Source organism: Salvelinus namaycush, chromosome 23 (assembly GCF_016432855.1).
Source record: "Salvelinus namaycush isolate Seneca chromosome 23, SaNama_1.0, whole genome shotgun sequence".
Lineage (NCBI taxonomy): Eukaryota > Metazoa > Chordata > Actinopteri > Salmoniformes > Salmonidae > Salvelinus > Salvelinus namaycush.
In genome coordinates, this window is record NC_052329.1 from 18,140,098 (window position 1) to 18,160,722 (window position 20,625).

The following is a 20,625-nucleotide window of genomic DNA, read 5'->3' on the forward strand; positions in this document are numbered from 1 at the left end:
TCGATGAGTCAAGCCCGCTATTGAGAGAGGCCACCGAAGGCAGACCTGGCTCTCAAGAGAAGACAGGCTATGTGCACACTGCCAACAAAATGATGTGGAAACTGAGCTGCACTTCCTAACCTCCTGCCAAATGTGCGAATATGTTAGAGACACATAATTCCCTCAGATTACACGGACCCATAAAGAATTTGAAAGCTAATCCAATTTTGATAAACTTCCATATCTATTGGGTGAAATACCACAGTGTACTAACACAGCAGCAAGATTTGTGACCTGTTGCCACAAGAAAAGGGCAACCAGTGAAGAACAAACACTGTTGTAAATACAACCTATATTTTTGTTTATTTATTTTCCCTTTTGTACTTTAACTATTTGTACATCATTACAACACTGTATATAGGCACAATATGACGTTTGAAATGTCTTTATTGTTTTGGAACTTTTATGAGTTTAATTTTTTTTTATTTCACCTTTATATAACCAGGTGTAATGTTTGCTGTTAATTTTCAATTGTTTATTTCACTGTTGTTTATTATCGATTTCACTTGCTTTGGCAATAAAGTCAATAAAATATAACATTATTGAATATAAGGGCTTTATATAAATAAAGCCCTTAAATTTAATTTAATTCAATTGAGAGAGAGAGGAGGGAGGGAGAGTAAGAGACATATAGAGGGAGGAGCAGAGTTAACAGGAGGAGGAAGAGGTGCAGTGAGAGGAGAGGAGAGGGAAGGAAGGAAGGATCAGGGGAGGGAAGTTTGAATCTGTTGTTTCCCTGGGCAAGGTCATTAGAGCCATCAGCGCATCTCTCCTGTAAAGCTCGCATTGGGGGAGAGGGAGAGGAGAGAGGGAGAGTGGATGGGATCTGGGTGCATGGGGAGTTTATATTAGCATGGTGTCAAGAGAGAAACGTATTGTACAGCATTTTTAAGTTTCAAGCTTGAAGACAATAGTTTAATTCCAGAACCATAGTATTATGTAAATGTGTTCTGGGGGACTTTTTATTCATTAATTCAGCCAATTCCATACCCATGAGTATACATGTGATGTACAGTATTTACAATGGAGTTGCGCTATTTTTGTGAGCTGCATTGCATCCCAATAGTAAATAGGAAAACTGTGTTTACTGTGCACACAACCCTAACCCTAACCCACTCTATAAGAGCATGATGGGATACTGTGAATGGAAAGAAAATACAGTACATATTCTAAGTAATTAATTTAGCCATGTACACTGAACAAAAATATAAACGCCACATGTAAAAGTGTTGGTCCCATGTTTCATGATCTGAAAGAAAAGATCACAGAAATGTTCCATACGCACAAAAACCTTATTTCTCCAAAATGTTGTGCTCAAATTTGTTTACATCCCTGTTAGTGAATACTTCTTCTTTGCCAAGATAATCCATCCACCTGACAGGTGTGGCATATCAAGAAGATGATTAAACAGCATGATCATTACAGAGGTGCACCTTGTGCTGGGGACAATAAAAGGCCACTCTAAAATGTGCAGTTTTGTCACACAACACAATGCCACAGATATCTAAAGTTTTGAGGGAGCATGCAATTGGCATGCTGACTGCAGGAATGTCCACCAGAGCTGTTGCCAGAGAACTGTATATTAATTTCTCTACCATAAGCCGACCGACCTCATAACCACAGACCACGTGTAACCACGCCGCCAGCCCAGGACCTCCACATCCAGCTTCTCCACCTGTGGGATTGTCTAAGACCAGCCACTCGGACAGCTGATGAAACTGTGGGTTTGCACAACGGAAGAATTTCTGCACAAATTGTCAGAAACAGTCTCAGGGAAGCTCATCTGCATGCTCGTCATCCTCATCAGGGTCTTGACCTGATTCCAGTTTGGTGTCGTAACCAACTTTATCGGGCAAATGCTCACCTTCGATGGCCACTGGCACGCTGGAGAAGTGTGCTATTCACAGATGAATCGCCGTTTCAACTGAACCAGGTAGATGGCGTTGTGTGGGCGAGTGGTTTGCTGATGTCAACGTTGTGAAGAGAGTGCCCCCATGGTGGCGGTGAGGTCATGGTATGGGCAGACATAAGCTATGGACAATGAAAGCAATTGCATTTTATCAATGTTCATTTTAATGCACAGAGATACTGTGACGAGATCCTGACGCCCATTGTTGTGCCATTCATCCGCCACCATCACCTCATGTTTCAGCATGATAATGCATGGCCCCATGTTGCAATGATCTGTACACAATTCCTGGAAGCTGAACTTCCAGTCCCAGTTCTTCCATGGCCTGCATACCCACCAATTGAACACAATTGGGATGCTCTGGATCGACATGTACAACAGTGTGTTCCATTTCCCGCCAATATCCAGCAACTTTGCATAGCCATTGAAGAGAAGTGGGACAACATTCCACAGGCCACAATCAACAGCCTGATCAACTCTATGCAAAGGAGATGAGTCGCACTGCATGAGACAAATGGTGGTCACACCAGATGCTGACTGGTTTTCTAATCCACACCCCTACCATTGTTTTAGGTATCTGTGACCAACAGATTCATATCTGTATTCCCAGTCATGTGACATCCATATATTAGGTCTTAATGAATTTATTTAAATTGACTGGTTTCCTTATATGAACTGTAACTCAGTAAAATCATTGAAATTGTTGCATGTGTTTATATTTTTGTTCAAAATAGTAAAAACAGGTCAGGCAGGACAGCTATATTGCTGTAATTGATGGACCTGGAGGTTGACTGCACATCTCCTTCACATCCAGGGACCATATGTCTGACCCTTTACTCAAGCCCTGTCCTCATTTACCATGGACTGATGGGAGGTCAGGCCACAGGGTTGTTGGTTGTGACCCTTGAAAATAGGTCAGACATCTCCCTCCTTCCCTAACTTCCCTCCCTCCCTAACCTCCCTCCCTCCCTCCCTCCCTCCCTCCCTCCCTCCCTAACCTCCCTCCCTCCCTCCCTCCCTCCCTCCCTCCCTCGCATTCTACTGCCTTTTCCCAGGGTTCATTAGTTGTGATTGATCCTCTTGTCAGAGCGCATGGCACTCAATAAACTGAAATTTTACCAGCTCCCAGGAACAAGAAGGACCAGGCAGGAGGACCAGGCGGAAGCAGAGCAGGGAAATCAGAGCATGCCAAGGACTCACACCACGTATAAACTCCTCATCATGGAAGAAACAGGACTATGGAAGAAGGGAGGGAGAGATTGCTTAAATTTTTAAAATTATATTCTATAATCACTCTGCTGTTGGCTGACTAAACAGTGCAGCAGAAAGTTATAGGTTTTAACTGCTTTTAACCTGTTTGGGCTGCAGGGGCAGTATTGAGTAGCCGGATAAAAGGTGCCCATTTCAAACGGCCTCGTACTCAATTCTTGCTCGTACAATATGCATATTATTATTACTATTGGATAGAAAACACTCTCTAGTTTCTAAAACCGTTTGAATTATATCTGTGAGTAAAACAGAACTCATTTTGCAGCAAACTTCCTGACAGGAAGTGGAAAATCTGAAATCGATGCTCTCTTCTAGGGGCTGCCAATAAAGGTCCTTGATATTTATTAGAATACATGCACTTCATACGTCTTCCACTAGATGTCGACAGGCAGTGAGAGAAGAAATTGAGTGTATAACTTGATCTGGGCTCGAATAAATGCTCTTTGTATGACGTGTCACCAGTTTCCTGTTTTCTGGAGAGCGCGTGAAGGGACCTGGATTTGCCTTCTGATAAGCTGTCGTTATGGACGACTAATATCTCCGGCTTTGATTTTATTTGATACATGTGACAATATCATCGTAAAGTATGTTTTTTCAATATAGTTTTATTAGATTATTGAAATTTTTTCGGGACGTTAGGCGTGTTGCGTTGTCTGCGTTTGTTCACGAAGGAGAGCTTAGCGCCACTTTGGTAGCTTTCCGTGCTAATTGACTGGAGAAGAGGACATTCTAAATCCAAACAACGATTGTTCCCGACAAAGGACCCCTTGTACAACATTCTGATGAAAGATCATCAAAAGTAGGACCCATTTTATGATGTTATTTCATATATCTGTCGAACATGTTGTACTAGTAGGTTGCGGCCAGGTTTTGGGCACGCTCTCGCCATAACGTAAACTGCATATCGTAATGAAGTTATTTTTAGAATTCTAACACGGCGATTGCATTAAGAACTAGTGTATCTATCATTTCCTATACAACATGTATTTTTTAGTTATGTTTATGAATAGTTATTTGGTCAGAATATGTGAGTGCCAGAAAAATATCCGGACGTTGTGGGAAAAATATGCTACGTTAGCACAATGTATAACCACTGATTTCAGCTCTAAATATGCACATTTTCGAACAAAACATAAGTGTATGTATAACCTGATGTTATAGGACTGTCATCTGATGAAGCTTATCAAGGTTAGTCAAAAATGATATATCTTTTGCTGGTTTGTTACGATCGCTAACTTTTGCTGCTGGGGAATGGCTTGTGTTTCTGGCTATTGTGGTAAGCTAATATAATGCTATATTGTGTTTTCGCTGTAAAACACTTAAGAAATCGGAAATATTGGCTGGAATCACAAGATGCCTGTCTTTCATTTGCTGTACACCATGTATTTTTCAGAAATGTTTTATGATGAGTATTTAGGTATTTGACGTTGGTGTCTGTAATTACTCTGGCAGCTTCGGTGCCATTTCTGACGGTAGCTGTGATGGTAGCTGCAATGTAAAACTGATTTATAGCTCAAATATGCACATTTTTCGAACAAAACATAGATTTATTGAATAACATGTTATAAGACTGTCATCTGATGAAGTTGTTTCTTGGTTAGTTTGGTTGGTTCTTGGTTAGTTAGGTTGGCTTTGTGCATGCTACCTGTGCTGTGAAAAATGTCTGTCCTTATTTGTATTTGGTGGTGAGCTAACATAAATATACGTGGTGTTTTCGCTGTAAAACATTTTAAAAATCGGACATGTTGGCTGGATTCACAAGATGTTTATCTTTCAAATGCTGTATTGGACTTGTTAATGTGTGAAAGTTAAATATTTCTAAAAAATATATTTTGAATTTCGCGCCCTGCACTTGAAGTGGCTGTTGTCATATTGTGCCCGGCTTCGGGCTTGCAGCCATATTAAGCTACAGTCCCTGTCTACAATATTTCTCCTCTTCACTAAATTATCCTTTTGCATTTGGTATTAAGCAGAGGTCCACCATTAATAGCATGGCAATGATACATTCATAATGAAGCATATCTATTGGCACCAGAAAAATATATTCAATTATTCATTTATCGTCTGTGCTAGGACTGACTTCAATAAATGCAAACATCTTGAGCATACAGCTTTTGTTGATCATTGCCTTGGATTGAGCTGCTGGTCAAAGAGTGAAAGGATATTTCAAGAACAACCCCAGATTAGACCATCCATTTACCAGCCAAACATCAATATACGTACACATGTTTGATGCAGGAGCTAACTTATGGGAAAGAGAACATCTATTGGTGTTTAAATGATGAATTATCTAATCGTGCGTGGACCTACTTCTTTTATGTGGATACATTATTCATCCAGGTCTACTCAATCTCATGTAATGGGTTTTTATCCCGTTGTTCGGACACTTTCATTTCCTCTATGGGGATCTTAACATAAATCACATGGGGAGATAAAAGTTAACATTCCAGGACGTCTGAACAATTTATCTGCGACACCTCAGTTAAAAAGATTGTCAATGTTTTTGAAGTACTGGTTCTCCAGCTTTCTACCTCCTATCAGAGACACTATTTAAATTGAGAACTGCAAACATTTCTCTAGAATAGGGTTGGGATTTCAACTTCAAAACAGAAAGCAAGGATTCATTCGACTGGAAGACTAGACCTCATCCACACGATTGTGTGTTGTGCGTGTGACACTGACACCGTAGAGAGAATAAGTATAGCAGTAAATAATTGAAAAATTGCACTGACAGCTGCTGTGCTCTGTGTGCATGTACAGTTGCAAGTATCGCTGCAGGTTTGTTGTAGAGGTGAATAACTAGTACAGGCTGTGGCTGTTGGCTGGGCTGGAGAAAGAGGCTTGTTGTAAGTCATCTCTTGTAACAGTGTTTTCTACCACCCAAACAAACAACAGCTAAATGTGAAGAACTGTACCTGTAATTGTAAATGAAAGGGGATCTAGTTATGGTGTGGTGGTATCTACAACAGCAGACGTGGAGAAACTAAACCAGTCAGGGTGAACAATAGGAAGAGCTTGTTGGGCTTTAACTTAATGTTCTCTCTTACAAATGGTGCTCATTCCACCTCTTAGTGGCACATAACATTCTACAGATGTAGGATCTTAATTTGAGCCTGTTTTTGCTACAGCAAGAAAACAATCCTGCGGCAACAGGAAATGTGAATTATAATGTGGATTATAATTACTGGACATTTTTGTATGGGTTGATACATATTTCGTAAGGGGAAATCACGTCTGAAAGTGGTAATGACAAACTTTAGAATACTTTCTAAACCTCAAAAACAACACAAGTTTTAAATGTCCTGCATCAGGGTGATCAAATTAAGATCCTACATCTGTAAGAAATTACATTGGCACTCATATCATAACACACGCCACTGCACCTTCACAGAACAGAACAGGGTGAGAAAGGCCGCTGTAGAAAGGAATTGATTTTCAGCTTATCAGAGGCTCAGATTTAATTTAGGCCTTTTCTTTCACTTCGGTGTAATTACTTTCTTCAAGCTAGATGGCTTCTTAATCGTCATGAAGTCTTGGGAGGGGAGGACGTGCCATGGGAGGACAGGAGCTAGGTAATGCAACCTGTTCTCGCAAGGCAGGGGAGGAATGGGAAGCACGCACACACGCGCACGGGCGCACACACACGCACACACGCACGCACACACACACACACACACACACACACACACACACACACACACACACACACACACACACACACACACACACACACACACACACACACACACACACACACACACACACACACACACACACACACACACACACACACACACTCTATGTGACTCTGAGAGTCTATACCTGCACTTGTAAGATGCCAGCATGGTAACCTGCAGCCACAGTGTGTCTGATGTGTCCTGAGGAAAGCCTGCAAGCCACAACAAGGTATAACTGGAACAGTACCATTGATATGTACAGCCTCACTCTCCTTATCCACACAAAGACATCACAACTGTATGCCCCTGTGCAAGAGTCTGAATGTTTTCATTTCTCATCTGTCAGCGAAAGGTGCGCGCCAATGCATTCAGACAATGAGGCAGCTACATGCCAAACAAATCATTTTAAAAGTGAAGGACTATTTCTATGATCAAAAGCAGCCAATAATTTCTGAGTGCAAGCCAAATTTCCATGTAAGACAATGCTTTTTATTTGAGCGTGTAGCAGCCTATCGTTTCTGCCAGAGAATCTGCAGAGCAGACTGATGTTTGAAGAATATGAATGTACCTCAATATGATGACTCAGCAGAAAGCATCCCTGTTGAAAAACGTAACTATTCAGAGCAAACCACCTACACTCATTGCTGAAACCAAACATTTGAAACAACAGTTTTTTTTATAATAAATTAAAATGGAAAAAATACTAAATTCTCCTCTAACTTCAATTAACTAACTGCAAGTCTTTGCTGAGCATTTGATGCCACATTCTGCAGTTTGTTTTGGTTGTAGGCTACTTCAAATGGATTCTGCTCTCCTGAATGTTGTCTTAGTATTTGCTAAAACCTGCTTTTCTGACCAAAACTTCTAAACAATCCATAAAAAACTGCAGGAAATATCATTGATTGAGTGATGTTGCAGTTTAGAAAGACATTCGTGTTTTTAACCTTATATTAACATCATACTGGCTCATACATGCTAAAGCGTTATACCTGGTCGTCACTAGTTACCGCAAAGTCATAAACCCTGCCTATTTCTTTAATATCTCTTCTTAACAACATTTTATTTTAAACCTACACCTAACCTTAACCCTAACTTTAACTACATTGCAAACTTTATGCCTTACCCTAACCTGAAATGAAGACCAAAAAGCAAAAAACTATATCATGACTTTTTACTATATAGCCCATTTTCACTTTGTGGCTGTGGTAACTACTGGGAACCATTATACATATGTAATCATTTCAGTCAGCCATGATCCCTTCTTGTGTGTCGACATACCTATATAAAGGGTAATATTTATTGGAACCCTCTGAAAGATAACAATGCCACCTTTTTCTGGAAACAATACGAGGTGAAAGACGACACAAACAACAATTCACACATCTCCTCAATGCCCAATGAATGAACATAATACCTGTCTTACCCCAGAGAGCTATCTGTTTTGATCGAGGACATGGTCCTGGGTACAGTACATCTCCTTCCTTTGTTAGTCTTTCATAGTCTAACCTATTTATGTTGCTAGGTCTAAGTCAATACAGTACTTAGGTTGAATTGTACTACACCGGCTGTGTCGCTCGTCGGATGTGGCAGGGCTTGCAAACTATTACAGACTACGAAGGGAAGCACAGCTGAGAGCTGCCCGGTGACACGATCCTACCAGACAAGCTAAATAACTGCTATGCTTGCTTTGAGGCAAGCAACACTGAAACATGCATGAGAGCATCAGCTGTTCCGGATGACTGTGTGATCACACTCTCCGCAGCCTATGAGAGTAAGACCTTTAAACAGGTCAACATTCGCAAGGCCGCAAGGCCAGGTGGATAACCAGGATGTGTACGCCGAGCATGCGCTGACCAACTGGCTAGTGTCTTCACTGACATTTTCAACCTCTCCCTGTCTGAGTCTGTAATATCAACATGTTTCAAGCAGACCACCATAGTCCCTGTGCAAAAGAAAACTAAGGTAACCTGCCTAAATGACTAAAGACCCGTAGCAATCACGTCTGTAGCCATGAAGTGCTTTGAAAGGCTGGTCATTGCTCACATCAACACCATTGTCCCAGAAACCCATACCACCCCAACATAACCACAGATGATGCAATCTCCATTGCACTCCACACTGCCCTTTCACACCTGGACGAAAGGAACACCTATGTGAGAATGCTATTCATTGACTACAGCTCAGCGTTCAACACCAAAGTGCCCTCAAAGCTCATCACTAAGCTAAGGACCCTGGTACTAAACACCTCCCTCTGCAACTGGATCCTGTACTAGGAGCACCCAGGTAGTGAGGGTATGTAACAACACATCTGCTACGCTGATCCTCAACATGGGGGCCCCTTAGGGGTGCGTGCTCAGTCCCATCCTGTACTCCCTGTTCACTCACGACTGCACGGCCAGGCATGACTCAAACAACATCATTAAGTTTGCCGATGACACAACAGTGGTAGGCCTGATCACCGACAGCGATGAGACAGCCTATAGGGAGGAGGTCAGACACCAGATCGTGTGGAGCAAGGACAACAACCTCTCCCTCAACGTGATCAATACAAAGGAGATGATTGTGGACTACAGGAAAAGGAGGACCGGGCACGCCCCCATTCTCATCGATGGGGCTGTAGTGGAGCAGGTTGAGGGCTTCAAGTTCCTTGGCATCCACATCACCAACAAACTAACATGGTCCAAGCACACCAAGACAGTTGTGAAGAGGGCACAACAAAACCTATTGTTATTCCTCAGGAGACTGAAAATATTTCACATGGGTCCTCAGATCCTCAAAAAGTTATACAGCTGCACCATCGAGAGTATCCTTACGGATTGCATCACTGCCTGGTATGGCAACTGCTCGGCCTCCGACCGCAAGGCACTACAGAGGGTAGTGCGTATGGCCCAGTACATCACCGGGGCCAAGCTTCCTGCCATCCAGGACCTCTATACCAGGCGCCTCCAGCTGTTTGCTTAGAAATTCTAGGGACAATTAGGAGGCCTGCGTCTTGTGACCATAGTGTACGTGTAGGTATGTACGGCAGGAACAAATCGGTAAGATAGGTAGGAGCAAGCCCATGTAATGCTTTGTAGGTTAGCAGTAAAACCTTGAAATCAGCCCTTGAAAGTAGAGCATTGCAGTAGTCTAACCTAGAAGTAACAAAAGCATGGATACATTTTTCTGCATTATTTTTTAACAGAAAGTTTCTGATTTTTGTAATGTTACGTAGATGGAAAAAAGCTGTCCTTGAAACAGTCTTGATATGTTCGTCAAAAGAGAGATCAGGGTCCAGAGTAACGCTGAGATCCTTCACAGTTTTATTTGACACGACTGTACAACCATCAAGATTAATTGTCAGATTCAACAGAAGATATCTTTGTTTCTTAGGACCTAGAACAAGCATCTCTGTTTTGTCCGAGTTTAAAAGTAGAAAGTTTTCAGCCATCCACTTCCTTATGTCTGAAACACAGGTTTCTAGCGAGGGCAATTTTGGGGCTTCACCATGTTTCATTGAAATGTACAGCTGTGTGTCATCCGCATAGCAGTGAAAGTAAACATTATGTTTTCAAATGACATCCCCAAGAGGTAAAATATATAGTGAAAACAATAGTGGTCCTAAAACGGAACCTTGAGGAACACCGAAATTTACAGTTGATTTGTCAGAGGACAAACCATTCACAGAGACAAACTGATATCTTTCCGACAGATAAGTTCTAAACCAGGCCAGAACTTTTCCGTGTAGACCAATTTGGTTTTCCAATTTCTCCAAAAGAATGTGGTGATCGATGGTATCAAAAGCAGCACTAAGGTCTAGGAGCACGAGGACAGATGCAGAACCTCGGTCTGACACCATTAAAAGGTAATTTTCCACCTTCACAAGTGCAGTCTCAGTGCTATGATGGGGTCTAAAACCAGACTGAAGCATTTCGTATACATTGTTTGTCTTCAGGAAGGCAGTGAGTTGCTGTGCAACAGCTTTTTCAAACATTTTTGAGAGGGATGGAAGATTCGATATAGGCCGATAGTTTTTTATATTTTCTGGGTTAAGGTTTGGCTTTTTCAAGAGAGGCTTTATTACTGCCACTTTTAGTGAGTTTGGTACACATCCGGTGGATAGGGAGCCGTTTATTATGTTCAACATAGGAGGGCCGAGCACAGGAAGCAGCTCTTTCAGTAGTTTAGTTGGAATAGGGTCCAGTATGCAGCTTGAAGGTTTAGAGGCCATGATCATTTTCATCATTGTGTCAAGAGATATCTTCTTGAGAATACAGGGGGTGCTGTTTTCGCATTAGCATAATTTGCTCTACAGATTAAACTGCCTCTTATTCAATTATTGCTCTTACTATATGCATATAATTAATACCATTGGATAGAAAACAATCTCTAGTTTCTAAAACCGTTTCAATTTTGTCTCTGAGTGAAACAGAAGTCATTTGACAGCACTTTCCCTGACCAAGAAGAAGAATGCAAGATGTGTATGCTCGCTTCAACGCTCTGCCTATATATGGTCACGCCACCTATGACCCGAAACACACTTCATTCGTCTTCCTCTGGGTGTCAAGAGGACGTCAGAGGAGAATTTTTTTGTTTATCTTGTACTGACGTGAAATAAGACCTATTTCTTTGGCGTGACCGACAACTTCCGGTTCTCTGAATCGCGCTATTTGGAGGTGCGATTGTCTACTGTTTTGCTGCCGTTACGGATGAAAACTATCTCCGTCTCGAAGTTTGTTTGATACATGTGACCATATCATCGTAATGTATGTTTTTTCAATATAGTTTAAAACTTCTTGCAACTATAGGGGGTGCTGTTCCGCATTAGCATATTTTGGTCTCCAAATTAAACGGCCTATTGCTCAATTCTTGATCGTACAATATGCATATCCTTACTAATATTGGATAGAAAACACTGTCTAGTTTCTAAAACCGTTTTAATTATGTCTGTGGGTGACCCAGAACTCCCTCTACAGCAAAAATCCTGACATGACTTGCGAAGGTCTGAGAATTATCCTCTGATCTGGGTTCAGTTTTAAAGCCTGTGTATATCCTATGGCTGGAATTGAACTGCACCCGCCTTCCCCTGGATGTCAGTAACCAATGAGAAGTGGAATGGTCTGTCTGCGTAGCTGTCCGAGGTTATAAAGCCGGATGGAACGAGAGTACCTTTCTTTGTCTCGTTCGTCATGGCGCCTGGCAAGAAGTCAGGATGAAATTTTGGAACGCTCAGTTATCGACCAGAGATGTATCCGTCTGTAATTTAATTAAATATAGGTGTTAGAAACATCATAACGATGTTATTTGAAACCGATTTATATCAGTTTATGCGAGTATAGTGCTATTTTTCTGAATTTCCTTTGTATCTAGTTTGAGGATTTGGACATGTGTGTGCGACATAGCTAATGGTAGCAGCTAGTTCCAAAGGTGAAGAGGACGTTTTACAACAAAGCAACTATTCTTTTGAAGAAAAGACACATTGCCCAAGATACTGATGGAAGCTCATCCAAAAGTAGGAACTATTTATGATGTTATTATGTATTTATGTGGAAAAATGTCATAGTGTTTGCGCGCCACTTTTGCAGGCACTGGTCTGGCTGCAACGCACACTATATGTCTAGTAACGTTAATTTTAAAAATCTAACATAGCGATTGCATTAAGAACTAATTTATCTTTCGATTGTTGTCCAACTTATATTTTTTAGTCAAGTTTATGAATAGTATTTTTATAAGAATAGGCGCTAATCCAAAATGGCGCCGGCCAGAATACATGCAATGTTTGTAGTGATTACATAGTATAACCACGATTTGTGCTGCTAAATATGCACATTTTCGAACAAAAGCTATATGCATTGTGTAATATGATGTTACAGGTCTGTCATCTGATGAAGTATATCAAGGTTAGTCAAATTATATATCTTTTGTTGGGTTGTTACGATCGCTAACATTTACAGCTGGTAAATGCGGTTGTGATTCTGGCTATTGTGGTACGCTCATATAATGCTATATTGTGTTTTCGCTGTAAAACACTTAGAAAATCTGAAATATTCTCTGGATTCACAAGATCTGTGTCTTTCGATTGCTGTAGGCTGTCTATTTTTCTGAAGTGTTTTAGGATGATTCTTTTGGTAATTGACGTCGGTCTCAGTAATTATTCCGGCTGCTTCCAACGCTATTTCAGATTGCAGCTGCAATGTAGAACTGTGATTTCTACCTGAAATATGCACTTTTTTCTAACAAAAACTATCCTATACCATGAATATGTTATCAGACTGTCATCTGAAGAGGTTTTTTCTTGGTTAGTGGCTATCAATATCTTAGTTTAGCCGAATTGGTGATAGCACCTGAAGTAGTAAGAAACTGATGGAGTTAGAAAAGTGGTGTATTTTGCTAACGTGTTTAGCTAATAGATTTACATATTGTGTCTTCCCTGTAAAACATTTTAAAAAACAGAAATGATGGGGTTATTCACAAGATCTGTATCTTTCATCTGGTGTCTTGGACTTGTGATTTAATGATATTTAGATGCTACTATTTAATTGTGACGCTATGCTAGCTATGCTAATCAGTGTGGGGGGGTGGGGGGTGATCCCGGATCCGGGATTGAGGTTCGGTAAAGGTTAATCAGATTATTTGAATTTTTTCGGGAGTTTTGCCGTGTTCCGTTCTGTGACTTTTTTTACTTTGGACAGATCCGTGCCAGTCGACCAGTACCTATGCTAAATGAAGAGGGAAAGTTGCCATTATGAATGGATTGAACGACTCATCAGGACTAAGGACACCTTGATCAACATTCTGATGAAAGATCAGCAATAGTAAGACCCAATTTACGATGTTATTTCATATATCTGTCGTGCATGTGAACTGGTCGTGGGCGCCCAGCTGGTTCTGGCTGGCGTGGCTATGCTAATTTAGCGCTACATTTTGTTTTCGCTATAAAACATTTAATAAATCTGAAATATTGTTTGGATTCACCAGATGTTGGGCTTTCAATATCTGTACGCTGTGTATTTTTCTGAAATGTTTTAAGATAAGTAATTAGTTATATGACGTTGGTCTCTGTAATTGTTCTGGCTGCGTCGGCACTATTTCAGATTGCAGCTGCAATGTAGAACTGTGATTTATACCTGAAAAATGCACATTTTTCAAAAAAAAACTATGCTATACCATAAATATGTTATCAGACTGTCATCTTATGAAGTTGTTTCTTGGTTAGTGGCTATATATATTTTTATTTAGTCGAATTAGTGATAGCTACTGACGCAGGAAAAAACTGTTGGAGTAAAAAAATTGTGTCTTATGCTAACGTGGTTAGCTAATAGATTTACATATTGTGTCTTCCCTGTAAAACATTTTAAAAATCTGAAATGGTGGCTTTATTCACAAGATCTGTATCTTTCATCTGTTGTCTTGGACTTGTGATTTAATGATATTTAGATGCTACAATTTACTTGTGACGCTATGCTAGCTATGCTACTCAGTGGGGGGGGGAGTGGGGGGTGATCCCGGATCCGGGTTGGTGACTCGTTAAAGGATATAGTACTTAAACACTTGAGTGTCTCTCTTGATCCTAGAGTTGTGCAGACTCAGGACAGCTGAGCTTTGGAGAAATACGCAGATTTAAAGAGGAGTCCATAATTTGCTTTCTAATGATCATGATCTTTTCCTCAAAGAAGTTCATGAATTTATTACTGCTGAAGTGAAAGCCATCCTCTCTTGGGGAATGCTGCTTTTTAGTTATCTTTGCGACAGTATCAAAAATAAATTTCGGATTGTTCTTATTTTCCTCAATTAAGTTGGAAAAATAGGATGATCGAGCAGCAGTGAGGGCTCTTCGATACTGCACGGTACTGTCTTTCCAAGCTAGTCGGAAGACTTCCAGTTTGGTGTGGCGCCATTTCCGTTCCAATTTTCTGGAAACTTGCTTCAGAGCTCGGGTATTTTCTGTATACCTGGGAGCTAGTTTCTTATGACAAATGTTTTTAGTTTTTAGGGGTGCAACTGCATCTAGGGTATTGTGCAAGGTTTGGTGGTTAACTGATTTTTGTCCTCTGACATCCTTGGGTAGGCAGAGGGAGTCTGGAAGGACATCAAGGAATCTTGGGTTATCTGAGAATTTATAGCACAACTTTTGATGCTCCTTGGTTGGGGTCTGAGCAGATTATTTGTTGCGATTGCAAACGTAATAAAATGGTGGTCCCATAGTCCAGGATTATGAGGAAAAACATTAAGATTGACAACATTTGTTCCATGGGACAAAACTAGGTCCAGAGTATGACTGTGACAGTGAGTAGGTCCAGAGACATGTTGAACAAAACCCACTGAGTCGATGATGGCTTCGAAAGTCTTTTGGAGTGGGTCTGTGGACTTTTCAATGTGAATATTAAAATCACAATCAAAATTTGAATATTACCTGCTATGACTACAAGGTCCGATAGGAATTCAGGGAACTCAGTGAGGAACGCTGTATATTACATTTACATTTACATTTTAGTCATTTAGCAGACGCTCTTATCCAGAGCGATTTACAGTAGAGTGCATACATTTTACATACTGAGACAAGGATATCCCTACCGGCCAAACCCTCCCTAACCCGGACGACGCTATGCCAATTGTGCGTCGCCCCACGGACCTCCCGGTTGCGGCCGGCTGCGACAGAGCCTGGGCGCGAACCCAGCCCAGCCTGGGCGCGAACCCAGAGACTCTGGTGGCGCAGCTAGCACTGCGATGCAGTGCCCTAGACCACTGCGCCACCCGGGAGGCCGGTGTATGGCCCAGGAGGCTTGTAAACAGTAGCTATAAAAAGGGATTGACTAGGCTGCATAGACCTCATGACTAGAAGCTCAAAAGACGAAAACTTTTTTTTATTTTTTTGTAAATTGAAATTTGCTATCGTAAATGCGGGATGCACGGGGGATATGCACGGGGGATATGGTCACTAGTGTAACCAGGAGGTGAGGCCTCATTTAACACAGTAAATTCATCAGGCTTAAGCCATGTTTCAGTCAGGCCAATCACATCAAGATTATGATCAGTGATTAGTTCATTGACTATAACTGCCTTTGGAGTGAGGGATCTAACATTAAGTTGCCCTATTTTGAGATGTGAGGTATCACGATCTCTTTCAATAATGGCAGGAATGGAGGAGGTCTTTATTCTAGTGAGATTGCTAAGGCGAACACCGCCATGTTTAGTTTTGCCCAACCTAGGTCAAGGCACAGACACGGTCTCAATGGGGATAGCTGAGCTGACTACACTGACTGTGATAGTGGCAGACTCCACTAAGCTGGCAGGCTGGCTAACAGCCTGCTGCCTGACCTGCACCCTATTTCATTGTGGAGCTAGAGGAGTTAGAGCCCTGTCTATGTTGGTAGATAAGATGAGAGCACCGCTCCAGCTAGGATGGTCTACACCTGTTGTATTCGGTGCATGTGACAAATACCATTTTATTTTATTTGAAATGCAGCAACACTATTTGACTTAACAGCAAATACAAGCGCGTGTCTGTGATTGTGCATGTGTGTGTACTGTAAACAGTGGCACACAGCTTCCTCTTGATCTAGACATTGAGAGCCCTGCCCAAGACACGGGTGGTGTAGCAGGGGGCAGTCAGGCTGGACCTGGGTACTGGCGCTGTGTGGGGTAAACACATGCCCACGCAACAGTCCTGCTGGAGGGCTGTACTGGTAGCCTACTTTATGTTTGTGTGTGTGTAAACATCACATGATGTGATTCCAATCCCAAGCTTTATAAAAACACACACATCTGTCGCACTGAGAGAGCTGTCAGAACACTAACTACAGTTCAAAGGGCACACCCTCAGAGACTGGCTGAGAGAGAGAGACGGAGACAGAGGGGATCCCGTGTGCAACACAACTTTGTATTTCCACAGTTTCCACACTGACAGGATCTCATCTTCTGTAGTTGGACCATTATCATCCAGTGAGTACTTGGTATTCTCCTGTTATAACAACAGTGTAATGATGACATCTATCATGTTTAAATGCACCCACTTTGAGCCTAGGGTGAGCTTGTCGTGTTACAGCTACTCTCTCCTACAGATATGTGTTGCATATATTTTTTATTGGCATTCCGCTAATGTTCTTCTTGCTTCCAAGAAGCACTATTTCCCAAAACACTATCAGTGAAAAGTGACATGTCTGCCAGTAAACATATTGTATGTAATTTTATTTTATTTAACCTTTATTTAACTAGGCAAGTCAGAAGAGAACAAGAACAAATTCTTAATGGGATTGATCTGACTCTACTCCTAACTTTCTATGCAGGTGCATGTATTGGCTAGTTTGTGGTCTTGTAAATTGTTGAGGATCTTAACATTAAAAGGAAATGGTCTTGGGAGAAATATTTGTTTTATTGTTATTGTTATTTGAGATATTTACAGTAACCACAGTCGCTCTCTCAAAAGGGGAACATAATCTGCAAACTTTCTGACCTCTCACTGTAGAAGCAAATTATACATCATCTGCTTACATTTATCAGTGTAAATATTGAGTGAAGTACTTCATTGGCTCAAACAATAAAATGTGAATAAATGTAGTCATAACATTGCACTTAATCACAAACTGATGATTACAAGGGTGGAAATGGTCCCTATTACCTTGTCATTGGTTGCAGAACAGTGTGTAATATGCCGAAATAAATGATTATATGATTTTCCAGAGGAAATCATTCATTGTTGAAGAGTTATTACTGAAATGACAACTGAACCATACAATACTAATAAAAGTATCACTATTTCAAAAGTATATCATTGTAATGCGTCAGCCAAGGATCGTATCAAAGTAAACCTGAAATGATCTCAGAATTTGTTTCATAGTGTTACAGTAACAATGCAGAAGAAATAATGATTAGGTGTGAAAGGGTTGTGAGGTCCAGAGAGAAAAGCTTCACAACAAAACATAGTGCGTGATTATTGGATTTTTGTTTGTGAAAGACAGGACGTTTCCAAGCTTTGAGCGTAGAAACAAACGCACCAGCGTATGGCACTGGTAATTTTGTGCACAACACTTCCTAACAGGCACACCACCATCCAACTCAGTGTTTGGCCTAACAAGCGCACCACCACCACCCTGACCCTGTAAATAGCCCAGTGATCCTAACTGTCCTAAGACAGGGAATTTTTACTAGGATGAAATGTCAGGAATTGTGAAAAACTGAGTATAAATGTATTTGGCTAAGGTGTATGGAAACTTCTGACTTGAACTGTATATATTTGTAGTAGGCTAGATGATGATGTTTTAGGAAGGGTATGGTTATCTGACTGATTTGGGCCAGTGGAGTGAAATATTTCAACAGTAACCTTTTCTGTAATGACTTGGGGTTAACTATGGCATGTGCCCAGGATTACAGGATTGCAGGATTTACGTGTAGATTCACATGTGCAAGTGATGCATAGCAACTGCTAGTAACTAGAGCAACACTTTAAGTAAGTAATAAGACTGATGGTTGGGGCAGGTGAAATCATTTAATTGATCATAGACTGACAGGGGCATTTGTGCTGCTAAGTTGTTTCACATATTTATATTTTGATGATAGTTAAGTTCAGTGGGACTTTTACCTTATGTTTTACCTAATTAGTTCAGTAACGATGTGTGAAATTAAGAATTAAAGGAGGTAAAACATGAACTATTTCCCAAGTCTGGATCCAAGAGTGAATGTTTCACAACTCCATTATCTCTTACGTCCTCTTATAGACCAATGCTTGGTTTGTCATTATTGCTTTTAGAAAGTTGTGAAGGGCAGCAATTTCATTTGAAGAACAATGATATTGAAGGAAAATGACATTATTTATCATTGAATTCTAGTTTATAATTTGTTCCATTCAATTCAAAGCATCCAAGAGCCTTGAAAAAATATGAACATTTAGTCTGAAGTTTTAAGACACCTTGAATTTAATGACTGGCGTACAGGGAGGTATAGGTTACAGGGATGAAGGTTTATCTTTGAAGATTAAACATATTAATGAAAAACTCCAGTATTCTGTATTAATAGTATCCAGTCTGTATATATCTAACAGTTCTTGGATGACAAGGATATTGATTTATTTGTCTGGGTGTGTTAAATAACAAATTGTCCTCTCTAACAGACGACAGGACCTAGAAAATGGTGTTTGACATCCGGAAGCGCATCCAGGACCACCTGGTGGAGCGAAGAATCCGCAGAAGCCGGCTGGTGACCAAAGATGGCCACTGCAACATTGAATTCGGCAACGTGAAGTACGGCAACCACTTTGCCTTCCTCGTGGACTTCTGGACGACCTTCGTGGAGTTCCGCTGGCGCTTTGTCCTCTTCTTCTTCATCGCCTCATTCACCCTGAGCTGGTTCATCTTCAGCCTGCTGTGGTTCTGGATCGCCCGGAACAACGGGGACCTGACGTGGCAGAACCCCCCAAGCAACCACACCCCCTGTATGTGGAACGTCTACGGTCTCACTACGGCCTTCCTCTTCTCCCTGGAGACCCAGACCACCATCGGGTATGGTGTACGCGCTGTCACCCCCCAATGTCCTGGTGCTGTAGCCCTCATCATTATCCAGACTCTCATAGGGGCCCTCATACACTGCTTTATGTGTGGAATCATCGTGTCCAAGATATCCCTCCCTAAGAAAAGGGCCAAGACCATCTCATTCAGTGAGGTGGCTGTCATCTGTCCTAAGAAGGACTTCCTTTGCCTTATGATAAGAGTGGCCAACTTACGCAAGACCATGATGATCGGGAGCCAGATCTACGGCAAGCTGTTGAGGACAACAGTCAAACCCGACGGGGAGACAATCATCATGGACCAGGTGAACATTGAGTTCATGATGGATGCTGGGAAGGACAACCTCTTCTTTGTGTGCCCTCTCACACTCTACCATGTGATTGACAAGGCTAGCCCTTTCTTTGAGATGGCAGTGGACACTCTCCGTAAGCAGGAGTTTGAGCTGGTGGTGTTTCTGGAGGGCACAGCCGAGACCACCAGCTCAGCCTGCCAGGTCAGGACTTCCTTCATTCCTCAGGAGATCATGTGGGGTTACAACTTCCTACCCATCATCTCCCGCAGCAAAGAGGGCAAGTACAGAGTGGATTTCTCCAACTTCTCCAAGGTAGTGTCCGTTGCCACTGCACACTGTGCCTACTGCTTCCATAACATAATGGGACACCACCTCCCCTCCATCAATGCCATTGACAATGTTGGATTTGAAGTTATTGATATCCTAGAATAATTTAATATTACCAAGATGTGAACTTTTGGATGGCAATATGTGAAGATATCTTTTTATCTTGTAATATTTATACATACAGTAGGGTTTGAAATGATTGACACCCTTTATAAAGATGACCAATAATGACTATAAAATAATTATTTCAAATACTGATGTAACGGGCTTCCTCCTTCTCTTCATCCGAAGAGGAGTAGCAAGGATTGGACCAAAGTGCAGCGGGTTGTGAATACATAATGATTTATTAAAGCAAACGACGAAACACGAAAACAAACACTTGGAAGGATTACAAAATAACAAAACAACGTAGACTGACCTGAACGTAAGAACTTACATGTAACACGAAGAACGCACGAACAGGGAAAACAGACTACACAAAAACCGAACGAACAAACATACCGAAACAGTCCCGTGTGGCGCAACATACACAGACACGGAAGACAACCACCCACAAACAAACAGTGTGAAAACACCTACCTTAATATGATTCTCAATCAGAGGAGATGAAAACCACCTGCCTCTAATTGAGAA

The 20,625-nt window shown here is 41.4% G+C and overlaps 1 protein-coding gene across 1 annotated transcript; it reads left to right on the forward strand.

Annotated features, from left to right (window-relative positions):
* Positions 1–18,996: 18,996 nt before the first annotated feature.
* On the forward strand, positions 18,997–20,097 carry LOC120018168 (ATP-sensitive inward rectifier potassium channel 1-like). The gene has a single exon (XM_038961215.1). It carries the CDS (start codon positions 18,997–18,999, stop codon positions 20,095–20,097), a length of 1,101 nt encoding a protein of 366 aa, XP_038817143.1.
* The last annotated feature ends 528 nt before the right edge of the window (positions 20,098–20,625 follow it).

What these genes read in the sequence shown, in the direction of transcription:
- LOC120018168 (XM_038961215.1), top strand. Translation starts at nt 18,997, where the DNA reads ATGGTGTTTGACATCCGGAAGCGCATCCAGGACCACCTGGTGGAGCGA.